At 37.5% G+C, this 13,815-nt stretch overlaps 1 protein-coding gene across 2 annotated transcripts in view; it reads right to left on the bottom strand.

Annotated features, from left to right (window-relative positions):
• The window catches only part of ADARB1 (adenosine deaminase RNA specific B1), an 81,766-nt gene that overhangs the window by 25,979 nt on the left and 41,972 nt on the right, over positions 1-13,815 (bottom strand). For both annotated transcript variants that reach the window (XM_063317786.1, XM_063317785.1), the window contains 2 exons: positions 10,141-10,255; positions 8,487-8,655 (listed from right to left, as the gene is read on the bottom strand). In XM_063317786.1, coding sequence (XP_063173856.1) covers positions 8,487-8,655; positions 10,141-10,255 — 284 coding nt within the window. The remainder of the gene's footprint in view (positions 1-8,486; positions 8,656-10,140; positions 10,256-13,815) is intronic.

Consider the following 13,815-nt stretch of genomic DNA (forward strand, 5'->3'; position numbering starts at 1 on the left):
TGTCTGCCTCTATAGATAGACTGTGTTTAAAAGATGTTGTGGAAGAGGAACAAGTTTTACCTGACAAGATCAAGACTGATTTGAAAGTGGATTTAAAAATGACAGGCTACAAGAATGACATGGAAAAAAAATGTTACACTGGACATACAAAAGAAACCAGCTGATGTCTTAATAATTAAAAGGGATATACAAATAACAAACCAAGAGAGTGACCTGGATAATTTTGCTATATTGGATTTATAAAAGAGGCTTGTTAAAGTTTTGAAGACTTTTGTGAGAAGGTCAAAGTAAAAATGAAAAGAAATCAAGTTCTAGGACATGATTTGAAGGGACTAAAGATCACGATTGTTAGAAGTAAAAGGAAGGAATATAAACTTGAATTTATTTGATCAAGGTTAAAATAGATATGTTGTTATCTCTGGTAACTCTTAATGGACCTTTGTTGACATCAGGACTGAAATGATGAGACTTTATGGATTTGTTTATAGATAAGAGATAGGATATGGGAAGAAGAGATCATTTGTTGAATTTTAAAACAAGATGATAAGTTACTAAAATTGTTTATACTTGTTATGATGAAGGAGGAAGTCATTTCTTTATAGATGTCTTTTCTTTTTCTTTACTATAGTTTTATTTTTTTCATTTTATTTTTTCTTTCTATTTTTTCTCTTTTCTTTCTTTTCTGCACCTTCTATTTTTTCTTTTTTTCTAGTTTCTATTATTTTTTATTGTTTAATCTTTAATAACCTTACTATAAAAAATTATTATCATTGTGGTGTAACTGGGGTGTAACAAACCTATGATTTCCTACTTCCATGCTTACCAATAACAATAACAAATATTAACCAATACATCCTTCCTGACACACATTTTAGCCTTTTATTCATAATTAAACCTACACCTTTGCTTCCATTAATAAATTAATCAATTCTACTCCTCAAAATTAGATTCCCTTCATTCAGATCTTTTACTTTCTTCCCCTTTCCCACAACACAAACACACTGCCTGCCCCTTTCATTCCCCTCCCAAATTTATTTCTCTTAAATTCCAATATCAATATTGTCTTCTGCATCATACCATGGTTTTGATCAAGGTTTTTTTTAGTAAATTAAGAAAAAAGTAGACTAGATGGTCAGCTTTAGTTGTACAAAACTTGTACCACATTTATTATTCCACGTTAATGATAAGGATATAATAATACCTATCCATTTGGGGGACATTTTGTCCAGTATGCCACAAGCATGTTCTCACTATTCAATATAAGTACAGATTATTTTGCAATCCAACTGATTCTTGCCTGTATCCATCAACTAGAAGGTACATGCAACATACTGAACTCAGGATACCTAAGTATTTGGTCCACATGCCTCTGCTGCTTCCAAAATTGTTTATATGACTTATAGCCTTCTTACCATTTTTCTCAACAAAAACAAACCTTTAAGGTACATTGGGCTGGGATAGACTGATTGGTCAAATGGCACCTAGTGAGCTCCTGTGGCTGAGGGTGAACTTGAAACTGCTCTCCCCAGTGGCAATGCCAATGCTACACTTTAATTATTATGCCACAGTAGCTCTCATTTCCACAGCAGGTTTTAGAAGACCTGTGGGTCTTATGCAATAACCCCCTTTTTACAGGAAGTTGAAGTAAGTTGGTAAAATTGATATTAGTTATTTATGTGACCTCTGGAATAATGAATTTGAATGTGCTTTAAACCAATGAAGGCTCACTTTAAATAATGAGAAATTCAGAGTGTGTTGTTTATAATGTAATTTTCTGTTTATGCTTAGAAGAAAAGACCGTATCCACAATCTCCTTTTGCTGACTGTTGTGTTGGGGAAGGCACGAAAGCGTATCTGCTAAGAAATTTTTCTTCCCAGGAAAGTAAGTTAAAGTGAAATTGAATCGACTAAAAAATTGAGCCCATCAAAGCTGCTTGGCATTTAGTTTCCTGGGTGTGCGTAATGCTTCTAAGTTTTTATGATCAGTCCATACCTCAAAGGGGTGTTGAGCTCCTCCTAAAAGGGCTGATTTCACTGTGAAAGCTTCTTTCTCCCATACATGCCAGCTGTGCTCAGTGTCAGTAAATTTACGAGACAAATAAACACAGGGGCGCAAGGCGCCTTGTGGGTCTCACTGTAAGAGTATTGCCCCCACAGCCATATCTGATGCATCTGCCTGGATTATGAACAGTTGTTCAGGATCAGGATGTTTTAACATGGGTTCGGCTGTAAAAAGTGCCTTCAGATGCTCAAACATGGTTTGGCATTCAGTGTCAAATTTAACTTTGCCCCAGGACTTGTAACCTTTCGCGTTTCCCCTCTCCCTCTTGTTTTTAACAGATCAGTCAAAGGCAGTGAAATTTGGCAAGATTAGGGATGAACTGGTGATAAAAATTGGCGAACCCCAGGAAACTTTGCAATTGGCAGCGATGCGTGGGGGTTCCCATGCTACAATGTCTTGAACTTTGGCAGGATCCATTTCTATCCCCTTAGTGGATAATCTATAGCCCAAATAGTCTAGTTCCTTTTTGTGGAATTCACATTTTGACAATTTGGCATACAACTGAGTGTCACAAAGCTTGGTTAACATCTTTTTGACCAATTTAACGTGTTCTTGTTCATTTTGTGAATAGATTAAGATATCATCCAAATACGCTAAGACCCCTTTGTACAGATGTTCACATAGGATCTCATTTATAAATTGCATGAACAACCTGAACGGCATGACCTTGTACTGGTACGACCCCAAAGAGCAATTGAAAGCAGTCTTCCACTCATCCCCTTCCTGAATGCGAATTTGGAAAGATGCTTCCCGTTTAAGTCCAATTTGGTAAAAATCCTTCCCTTTGAGAGATGCCCAAGGATATCCTTCATCAATGGGAGAGGATATTGGTTTGTAGTGGAAATAGCATTTAATCCTATGTTATCGGTGCATAATCTTAATGAGCCATCTTTTTTGGTGCGAAATAAGACAGGTGCGGCCATTGGTGAATTGGAGGGCTCAGTGAGCCCCCGGGCTAAGTTTTTGTCAATGAACTCTCTAAGGACTTCCTTTTCCTTTTCAGACACTGCATGCATTTTGGGTTTAGGGAGTCTGGCGTTTGGATCAATTTTAATTGCACAGTCTGTCTTTCTGTGGGGGGTAACTGGTCTGACTCTCTTTCATCAAATACAACTGCGAATTTTTTGTATTGGCTTGGAATTAATGGATTGGGGTTGGTGGAGGGAGAGGCTCTCTGTTTGATCATGATGCTGCAGATTCACTTTTCGGGGCCAGAGTCTCTCAGGGTAAACCCGGATAAAATCCATCCTTGAATTGCAAATTCCCAACTTCCCAATCTACATGGGGGTTTTGGCTCCGTAACCATGGCAACCCTAAAATCATGGCATAATTAGCAATAGGCACCACAATGAACTGTAAAGTCTCTGTATGGCCGCCTATCCGCATTGCTACAGTCTCTGAATAATATTCCACTGGACCCCTGTGGGCTTCTGATCCATCCAATTGTATAAATACTATGGGTTACTTTAACTTCCTCACATGTAGGTCTAGTCTCTTTACTATAACAGGATGAATTAAACATCTTGTGCACCCCAAGTCCAACAAAGCCGTTAAGTCAGCCTTGCGGTTAGTTCTTAAGTTCTTTAACTGAACCCCCACCAACAATGTAGGACAATCATCACTTACCAGTGGGTCCTTGCACCCATCATCCACCGTCTGCCTGTCGGCGCGTTTCAGAGCAGGCGTGCCTCGTTCCCCGCTGGTTGGGGGCTTTCATCTTCAGAATCCCTCCCGGAATCCTCCAAAAACAGCAAGGACTCCTCTTTGCGAGCAGTTGCGCTAGCCACAGTGCTCTTGCTCTTGACAAGTGTGGATTTCACCACTTTAGTCCTGGGCTTTGCAGCTGTGGCTGACCCAGTACAAGGGCAATCTGAGACTCGATGTCCATCCTTCCCACATTTAAAACATAGCCCCTTTTTAACTTGCTGTTCTCTTTCTTCCTCCCATGGCCAATTTTGCTTCCTTGTCACCGTCTGTAAATTTGCTGGAGCTCTGTGTTCTTCCCCATCACTTGAGCTCACACCTGCCACCTGACTTGGAATTGAGAATTTTCCACTTCTCCTGCTAAGCAGATCCATTCTCTCACCATGCTGGGATCTCCTTGTCCCAATGCCCAGTGTAGTAGCTCTGGTCCGAAGAATCAGTCACCTTCCCAGCCAAGGCTTTAAATTCCATAGCGTATTCAGACACAGTTTTGGACCCTTGTCTGAGTTGTTGGAGAGCTGTTTTGGCCTGTAGTTTCACCAGTGGAATTTGAAACCTTTGTTCAGTGCTCTCATGAAGTCATCTAAGCTGTGGAGTTCAGGAGTCACCGCATCGTGCAACCGCACCAGCCAGTCCACTGCTGGCCCCTTCAGCGTGGACCCCACTAAATTCACCTCAGAATAATCTGTGGGGAAGGTATCCCCAAACTCTTCCATGTAGGCTCCCATTAGTCATGAAGAAAGACAATTGGCGGGGGTCCCCATTAAACTTTACATGCAGCTTATGATGCCCACCCTTAGGGGGGGAAGACTTACATGCCCTGTCAGCGGTTCTCCCCACATTACCAAAGGTCGGCTGCTTTTTCTGGTCTCTGATCTTGGAGATGGTTGTCTTGACCCTGGGATTGGCTCAGGTGTTGATCTTTTGGATGACACGAGGAATTCCACCTCCAGCTGATTTAGCACTCACTCCAATGACAATGAGATGTTTTGCAGTATGGTTTCCATGGAGGCTACCCTAGCTTCTAAATTTTGCATTCAATCTGGGGTAGCTCCTTGTTCAGTTTCAGAGTCCTTGGAACTGGATCTTGTGCTCTTCGGTCACACGTCTGTTGACTGGCAAGGAGCTGGTGTGACTTCGCCCTCTGTCCCTTCCTCCCAGTTTTGGGTGCTTCATTGTTGATCTCCAGGTGGTGTCCATTCCACTCCCTTGAGATCCGGGTGACCCAATGGCTGGAGCCAGGATGCAGTTGCTTTGGAACCTTGAGTGACATCCAGAGTAATCAGTTCCGTGTCTAGCTCCACAGTACAGCTTTGAGGAGGTAGGGAGATTCCCACAGCTCCTTCTGTTTCCAAATCTCTGTCAGAGTCAGCCATCGATTCAGCCATCGCCTCTGGTTCTATCAGTTGAGTCATTGTCCCTTCTTCCTCTATCAGTGGAGTTGGATCTCCAGATGTTGCCTTTGACATGCTTATAAAATCTGGACTCTCTTCTGGGTATGTGCGTCTCCAGGTAGAGTCAGACTGATGATTTGCAGCTTTATGTGATGATTGTCTTACTCAGCTTACCATTAAATTAAATTCATACATGGTTAAAGTAGAAATCTCTTTAATGGAGTACAGTATGCAGTACAGTGAAAAAGTTGCGAATAGAATTTCCCGCACGTTCTCCAAGTTAAACAACCCAATGAACTCAACCCCCTCCCCCTTCTTCTATATGCAGCCCCCCATTCTCATGCCAGTTCATTCAGTTCTGTGCAGATGTCTCCAACGGCTCAGCAGCTTGACCTTGGATGCCAGAGATAGCCCAAACAAGATGCTTTCACGCTCCTGGCTTGTTCCCCTCCCACTTCTACCGACTTGCAAGTCTTGAAACGTGTTGCTTTCATTCATGCATGCGAGTCCGATCAGACATTCTGGGAATGCTTGATCTGGGAGCATGACACATAATTTTCAAGTCCCTTTTCCATTTCTCTATTGTTATTATGATTAAGTTGCAAGTATATTATGTCTTTAATACTGTTGCATATATTAATACTTTCCTTTGTTAATTAGTTTAGTACAATAACATTATAAATAAAGAAAATTAAGAGCAATGATCTGCTTTAGTTCTTTTACATTCAATTTGCTTAAAACCTAAGTTTATATTTAACCCAAGGTTAAAAGCTTTCTATGATTGTTTAGGTAGCTTAAGATTTGATATTTGATTTAAGTTTTGCAGTGGTGTCTATGTCCTATTAACTTATTTGTGCTGGAAGTGTGAATGAAGACAATCAATAAAGATGTATTTCTGTATAGTACACATCCAGGAAGATATCAATGTTATAGTATGCATTACCAATCTTAATTCTCAAAATTTCTTCAGGAGGAGATATGCAAAATAAATTCAACAAGAAAACAGACATCCTGGGATCCTCTGTCAAGAACAAAGCCCTCTGATCTCATATTACTGATTTGAAGATCAGAGCAAATGGTTTAGGATAAATAGCTTTAATCATCTTGTGGAAGGTAGGGTCAAATTAACTTACAATAGCTATAAGTTCAGCAACCAAAGACTTCCTCTCTATCAACTGGTGATACTATTTTTTATTTTTTTATTTTTTTTTCTTATTTATTATTTTTATAAATAACTCAAGGCAGCGAACATACCAAATACTCCTTCATCCTCCAATTTCCCCCACAACAACAACCCTGTGAGGTGAGTTGGGCTGAGAAAATGACTGAGTGACTGGCCCAAGGTCACCCAGCCAGCTTTCATGCCTAAGGTGGGACTAGAACTCACAGTCTCTGAAAGAGACATTATTTTCTCTGTAGCAGTTTTTATTAAAGTGTGGTCTTAGGACCCTGGGGGGTTCCCCAAGACTCTCTGAGAGGTCCTCAAAATCAAAATTATTTGCCAGCCTATATTGAAAAATGATACTATATTAAAATCCCATCAAACAATTGTGAGAAGCAGTAGTGGTAGCACATGCGTCAATTTTAATTTTTAATACAGTAAATATTGATAAATATAACCCATACAAGTTATTTTGGGGTCCTCCATAATTTTTAAAACTAAAAGGATGAAGAGGTCCTGAGAGAAAAAAATTAAGATATACTGCTCTATAGCAGTATTTGGATGATACTATTTGCATCCTGCATATTTGAATAAAATTATTTTGATTATGATTAATATAAAAGTTAATAATCGTGAGAAGCTTCCAGGCCTTTAAGAATAGAAATCTTTCCCTTTGGGGATTAAGATAAGATAGGTATTAATGTTCTTGCTTCCTCAGAAGACAAGAGATCATCCAATTTGCCTCAAATTATTTAAAATGATTTCATATATCTATCTATGACATCTTGGCGTTCCATCCAACATTCACCTATGGATCCTTGTGATCATATGACTGCTGATGTACATTTCAGCTCCTGCATATGTTTTCATCTCATTCATTCAATATGAACCCTCCATATTATGAATTCCTTAAAAATGACAAAATAAATTTACTTTTATATTCATTCTCTCTATACACACACACACACACACATGTATACATATGAAAAGGATTGTTCTAATTCAAGCTTCCCTTCAATAATTTCCTAGAATGTCCATGTGATGCATTATGCATTATGAAGAGAAAAATCTCTTGTGAAGAGCCTCATGCCACAATTCGTGCAGAGCATGCATTATTTATTTTATTCAATTGATGCATTATTCCTTGTTTATTTATTCAATCCTATCTTTCAGTTAAATTAGCACTCAGGGTAGCTGACAATAATTAAAACAAAAAAATCTTAAACATATAAATTAACCATTTCTTAACAATTAAAAGCTTGGGGAAAGAGATGTTACTTCAAAGATTTTCAAAATTCAGAGGGAGTGAGCATCAAACATAAATCCTCAGTCTGTGCATTTCATAGCTTGGAAGAGAAGATTTCCTGCTTGCCAAATAAATAAGCCTCTAACACCTTAGGGAACTTCAGAAGGGCACCTCCTTCTGATCTTTGTATCTAGTCAGGTCCCATAACAAAAGAGATGGTCCTTCAGATAGTCGTGGACCAGGTGTTTTGGGCTTTAAACAATAGCAATAGCATCTGCAGCATAATGTGATGGTGCTAAAATCATTATAGGTATGATGACTTCATCATGAAAATCACAATTACCTACATGTATCCTAACATCATTTGCCCCCTTGCTCTTCCTGCAGATACTTGCAGCTTTGAAAGTACTAACATCTTAACTTGTGCCCAAAAAGCAACTGGCAAACTAGTACAGAACATTCAGTAAGATGTTATATTTGTAGCTTATACTGGCTAGCAGCCAAACTACTGCATTTTGCACCAATTGCGATTCCCAGAAATTTTGAAGTGTAATATTACATGGATAGTACTGCAATATTTAAGACGGAATACAACCAAAGCAAAAATCACTGGTTAAATATTGAGATTATTGTATAAATTATTGAAAGACTGAAGATCCCCTCACCTGTCTAAGAGCAACCTCCTAAAAATCTATAGAATGCCACTCCATTAAAGCTGACAGTAAAACAAAATGGATTCCTAGATGTGTTATCTCAGAGATGGAAAGAAGCATTAATTCAACTGTTATCATCTGAAAGTGTCAGATCAAACCATTTTTCCAGCATTAGAAAATTTGCATGAACAAAATAATCTGTGATCCTATCCATGGTGTGACTGATGGAACTTGCCTCAGCAGTGAGAAAGTCCTCTGAACTTACCTTAAATGCAGTTCAAGTTGTGTATAAAGAAATTTAAGTAGGCATCTCCGAGCTATAATTTCTGCATGGCAATCATTCAAAGCAAGACCACGGTCACTCATATATTCTCCGTTAATACATTTTGTTCCTGTAGAAACACTTATAACCTGAGCGTCTTTCACATCAGTACCTGGAAAATCAGTTTCAGGAGAAAGGACTTACAGAAAGTTTGTTTTTCCCGAATCAGCTTAAACATGTGGCTTAATGGGCACTATCTAATAAAAATATTGGACTAAATAATTCTCAACTCTACATCAATCACAAATACTTGAAGTTGGGGTGAAAATGAAGTCATAACAACTGATTTTGTATGGATTGCCTTTCAAATTTTGGAATCATATAAAACTGAGCAAACTATTAATCTGCATGGTCTGGATTTCACACTTTATTTTGTCAAATCATAAAGCTACATGCATTTCTTGAACTGACTGAAAATTTCCATACAATTAAGTCATTACTAGACTCAGACTAAATACAACAGAGACCAAGCTCATTATTTAAATCCAAACCCTCCATATCACATTTAGTGGGGCTGTGTGAAAGTGTGTCAATTTTAGAGAAGAATTATGTAGTCTCCTTCCATGAAGTCTGTGGCCTCAGGCGTTTTTTGTTCCATCTGAGTTCTAACAATTAAACTATGAGTTGAATTTATCATGCAGTTCAGGACAGCAAATTTGTTTATGGGGAACATCATCTAAAGTATCAGATTCTAATTTCTGGATTTGTGGAACTTGAGCAAATATGAAATGACATTAACTATGGATTTAAACTGGCAGGTTTTTTTTAATTATCACCATTTTTATTTATATGTTTTTTTAATAAATGGATTAAAAGTAAATGTACTTGTACTTTATAATTGTTAGCTAACTGGAATATTTTTGAATGGAACACGGGCATCTAACTACAAAACAGAAAACTTTCCAGAATTCAGAGAATTTAGGAGAGTTGCTTATTCCTTTTCTCTGCCTTCTGCAACCTCTTTCTCTCTCAAAATATAATTTCTTTCACTAGTGCCATAATCCATTCAGTTTATGGGACAGCCACATGGGTATGGATCATAGGTGCTATGCCAACAGAATGTATTTAAGTCAGTGAATTTCCAATCTGTTGGGGTGAGAAATTGTTTATTGTAGTTCAAAACACGTTTATCCTTTTAGTACTGAATATATCATGGATAATATATACATGATAATAACAACATTTTAACAATGAAACTGTCAATGTATCATTTAAGCTATACATTTAATAGAATTGCTATTGTTAAAAATTTTATATGTATAATTTGGGATAATATACTATTTGATTATTACAAATAGCTACTTCATGTATATGATTAAGCAACAGACAAAGAGGATTTTAAAATTGAAAATAAAAACAATGATTTGCATGCATATGTACACATACCCAGTAATAGTTAATATTAAAATATAACATTTAGAGATTATGAAATTAAATCTGAATTGCTAATTATAATTTTTGGCATGAAGAGATTTCACATTGTTAAATATGGGAAAGAAAGGGGAAATATCTATTTACCTTCATCACTTTATTTTGTATACAAACAAGGGGATAAAGAACCCAGTTGAATGGCAGGTTGGTCTTGTTTAGTTTTTACCTGTTGTCATGACAACACCAGCTAGCACTTTTCTACGTGCATGAGGTGATGTAAAGTTATCTGTCAAATCGCTGAATTTCTCTACGACCAAGCGTGCAACAGCATCAGCTAAAACCTGCAAAAGTCATATTGGTATGTTGGACAGTTCAGCAACACAGACCTATTTCTTACTTTAAAATGAACACTAAAAACCTGCCTTTACAATGTTAAAATGAATTCATGCATTTGCGTTGAATTATGATGCTATCTTCTGGGGCAGCCCTTAGAACAGAACAGATAATCTGAAACTGTAAGATGCATATCTTAGCATTGTTCTGGCCACTGCTTTAAAACTTTTTGAGGAATTAAAAAGTAATGACTATGGATTACATACATATTTGGCTAAAAAAAATCATAAAAGTATAAACTCTGATTTAAAACAAGATACTGCTTCACAAAGGTCATTCCTAAGTCCATTATAATTGAAGACATTCAGTAGTATCTATGTTTTATTTTTTATCAAAACCACATAAAATGCCAAGTTCGTAGAGTATTTCAAATACTTTAAGAATAAAAGGTTATTTTAAAAAATCAGAGTAAGTTAAAATTATCACAGTAAACTATTGAGTAGAGCGGATAACTATGAAGTACACATTAAATATAAACAAAAAATGATGTATAGGGAAGGAAATAACCTAACATATGAAAATGACAGTTATCTGGTTAGTTATTAGCCTAATCTTTCATGTTGCTGAAGGAAATCCAGAATTGGCCAGTTCAAAGATAATACTGTCAATTGTTTAAATAGTGGTCAAGCAATAAGGAAAGAGAGCATTCTTCTTTTTAATATAGGACAAATGCTTCCAAGTTGCTTACTAACTGCTGCCTAATACCTCCCAGAACATAGGTAAAAAGTATTACAAATTCTGCATTTTTTAATCATTCAAATAATCTCCCCTTTTAAAAGAACACAACATTACTAACTGTCAAAAGGAAAAAACTTTGGTAATTTAATGCTGAATTCATTTAGAAACAAATAATGTATTTCTAATAAAATACCTGTGATGTACATTTATGATATTCTAAGAACTGTAACTTTATTTTCCGTAATCTCAAGCACTGAGTTCCAACTGAATTGGGCTAACATAGGCCAGGTTTTTCCTAGACATGACCTATTCTAATATTTTTAAAATTTTAAATTGCAAGGATGCCATTACATCCAACAATCTGGACTGTACACAATTAACTCTGTGATTCCTCTGTCTCTGCATTTATGTACATATGTATGTAGGTATTGCCTTCAGGTCAGTTTTTGACTCCTAGTGACTGTCTGGACAAGTCCCTGCAGTTTTCTTGGCAAGGTTTTTCAGAAGTGGATCACCTTTGCCTGCTTCCTAGAGCTGAGAGACAGTGACTGGCCCAAGGTCAACCAGCTGGCTTTGTGCCTAAGGAGGGACTAGAACTCACAGTCTCCCGGTTTCTGGCCTGGTGCCTTAATTGCTACACCAAACTGGTTGTCTCTGAATCCAGCTGGCTATATTAAATGCAAAACAATTTAAAATTCTGAATGGGTTATGTGGCACATTTGTTCAGAGAGATGTAACAAATGGCTGGGTGCAAGACTGCCCTTCAGTATAACATGGAAAGTGGTCACAAGATTGCACTATGTGAAATCATAGCTTAAAATTATTGCCAATGCAAATTTCTGTATTTTGTTTCATTTCCTGCATATGTGTTAGCAGGAATAGTAAGGAAGGAGAGGTTGAATGGTGTACAGCAAAAAGAATACCCATTCATTCCAAAAAGCAGTAAGAGGATATGGGTCTGTACTTGTGTGTGTGTTTCCCAAAATGCATGGCAGATTTGTATGGGGAAGACATGAGGCAAGGCAGAGCAACACTTGCTAAAAACCAACAATGGAGGAAAAAGCGTTCAGTTTGAAGCTCTGGCAATAGAGAAAAGAAGTTGGGTAGGAAGGAAATAAAAGGAATGGTAAACTTTCTCATTTGCAACTCCCAACCTTGTAAGTCAAGCCACTTAGCCTAAATCAGTTCATATATTTGTATGATGATCAATAACAAATCTTCCATTTTTCAAGTATTTATGACGGGGAATATATAAACATCTGTGGCACTATTATGAAACGTGGAACTCCATGCAGTTTTTAATTTTTTTTCCTGGTTCTCTCTTATTCACAGAGTTATTCAGGGAGTGTTGGGGGGGGGAATACTATACTTCTTAAACTTTTGGCTAAGGAGCAATTGAATATTTGAAAGATTTAGGCCTGATTTGAATAATGAAACTGACTTGCTTGTTTGCTGGGTTCACTTCTGTGGGAAATTTGGAGGATGCAGAGGCCAACTAATCTAACTAAGTTCTAGTCCCACCTTAGGCCTGAAAGCTAGCTGGGTGACCTTGGGCCAGTCACTCTCTCTCAGCCCAACCCACCTCACAGGGTTGTTGTTGTGGGGAAAATAGGAGGAGGAAGGAGTATTAGGTATGTTCACCACCTTGAGTTATTTATAGAAATAATAAAGGTGGGATAGAAAATAAATAAATAAAATAAATAATCCAGAACTCCAGAATTGACATGATACACTATGGGCTGTCTTGGGATGATCCGGTATGTTTGGAAAAACAGCTCAGGCCTCCCTTTTTTGCATGGCAAAACATGAACACCTATAATCTTTTTTTAAAAAATCAAAATGGAATGAAATTTGCAGGAAAGTTAGCTCTTTATGAGATGGTGAACTGTATTAAATTTACAGTTACACTGTAAAGAGTAACACTGCTTTTCAAAAATCTGCTTTTCGCTTTCCACTGGCTTATGATGGACAGGACATAGACAAATGTGACAGGATGAATTTCATAAAAAATGGGGCTGAGATTTTAGAATTTTATTTCTTTAGCTCCTGCAGTATTTGAAGGAGTCCTTCACGTGTATACATAGCTGAACTCTGAGATCCACATTGGTGACTCTACTCAATGTTTCTTCACATAGGTGGCAACTTGGGAACAGACTTTCTGATTTATAACTCCCCGCCTCAACCTGCAAGAGTGTGTCTCCCAAGGAGTGCTGTCTACCGCCTACTCTGTTATTTTTTTTCAGTGTCAGAAATTATTATTTTTTAAATTCTTTCAGAACTTTTGTTTTCCTTTGCTGCTATGCTCTGGTTTTAAATAGTTTTATCTCTGTGATGTTATTTATTTAATTTTTATCCTGCCTTAATTATTTTTATAAATAACTCAAGGCAGAGAACATACCTAATACTCCTTCCTCCTCCTATTTTCCCCACAACAACAACCCTGTGAGGTGAGTTGGGCTCAGAGAGAGGGACTGGCCCAAGGTCACCCAGCTGGCTTACATGCCTAAGGTGGGACTAGAACCCTCAGTCTCCTGGTTTCTAGCCCAGCACCTTAACCACTAGACCAAACTGGCTTTTTATTATTTTTAACTCTAATGCTTTAATTTATCACTGTTTACACTAATTTTATTTCGGCTGAATTATATCTCATCCCTAGTCACTCAATAAACAAGTACAGTAGACTCAGTTAACGAGCACCCGTGGGGATTGGTAGGTGTTGGATAAATGTAGTTTCTGGTTGCTTGAGAGTTACTATTAAACCCTAATACCCACTAGATGGCAGCAGAGAGATACAGATTTTTTTTGCCCCTTGCTTGAGAGTGCCTTTTCT

This window comes from Candoia aspera, chromosome 1 (assembly GCF_035149785.1).
Source record: "Candoia aspera isolate rCanAsp1 chromosome 1, rCanAsp1.hap2, whole genome shotgun sequence".
In the NCBI taxonomy this organism is placed as follows: Eukaryota; Metazoa; Chordata; class Lepidosauria; order Squamata; family Boidae; genus Candoia; species Candoia aspera.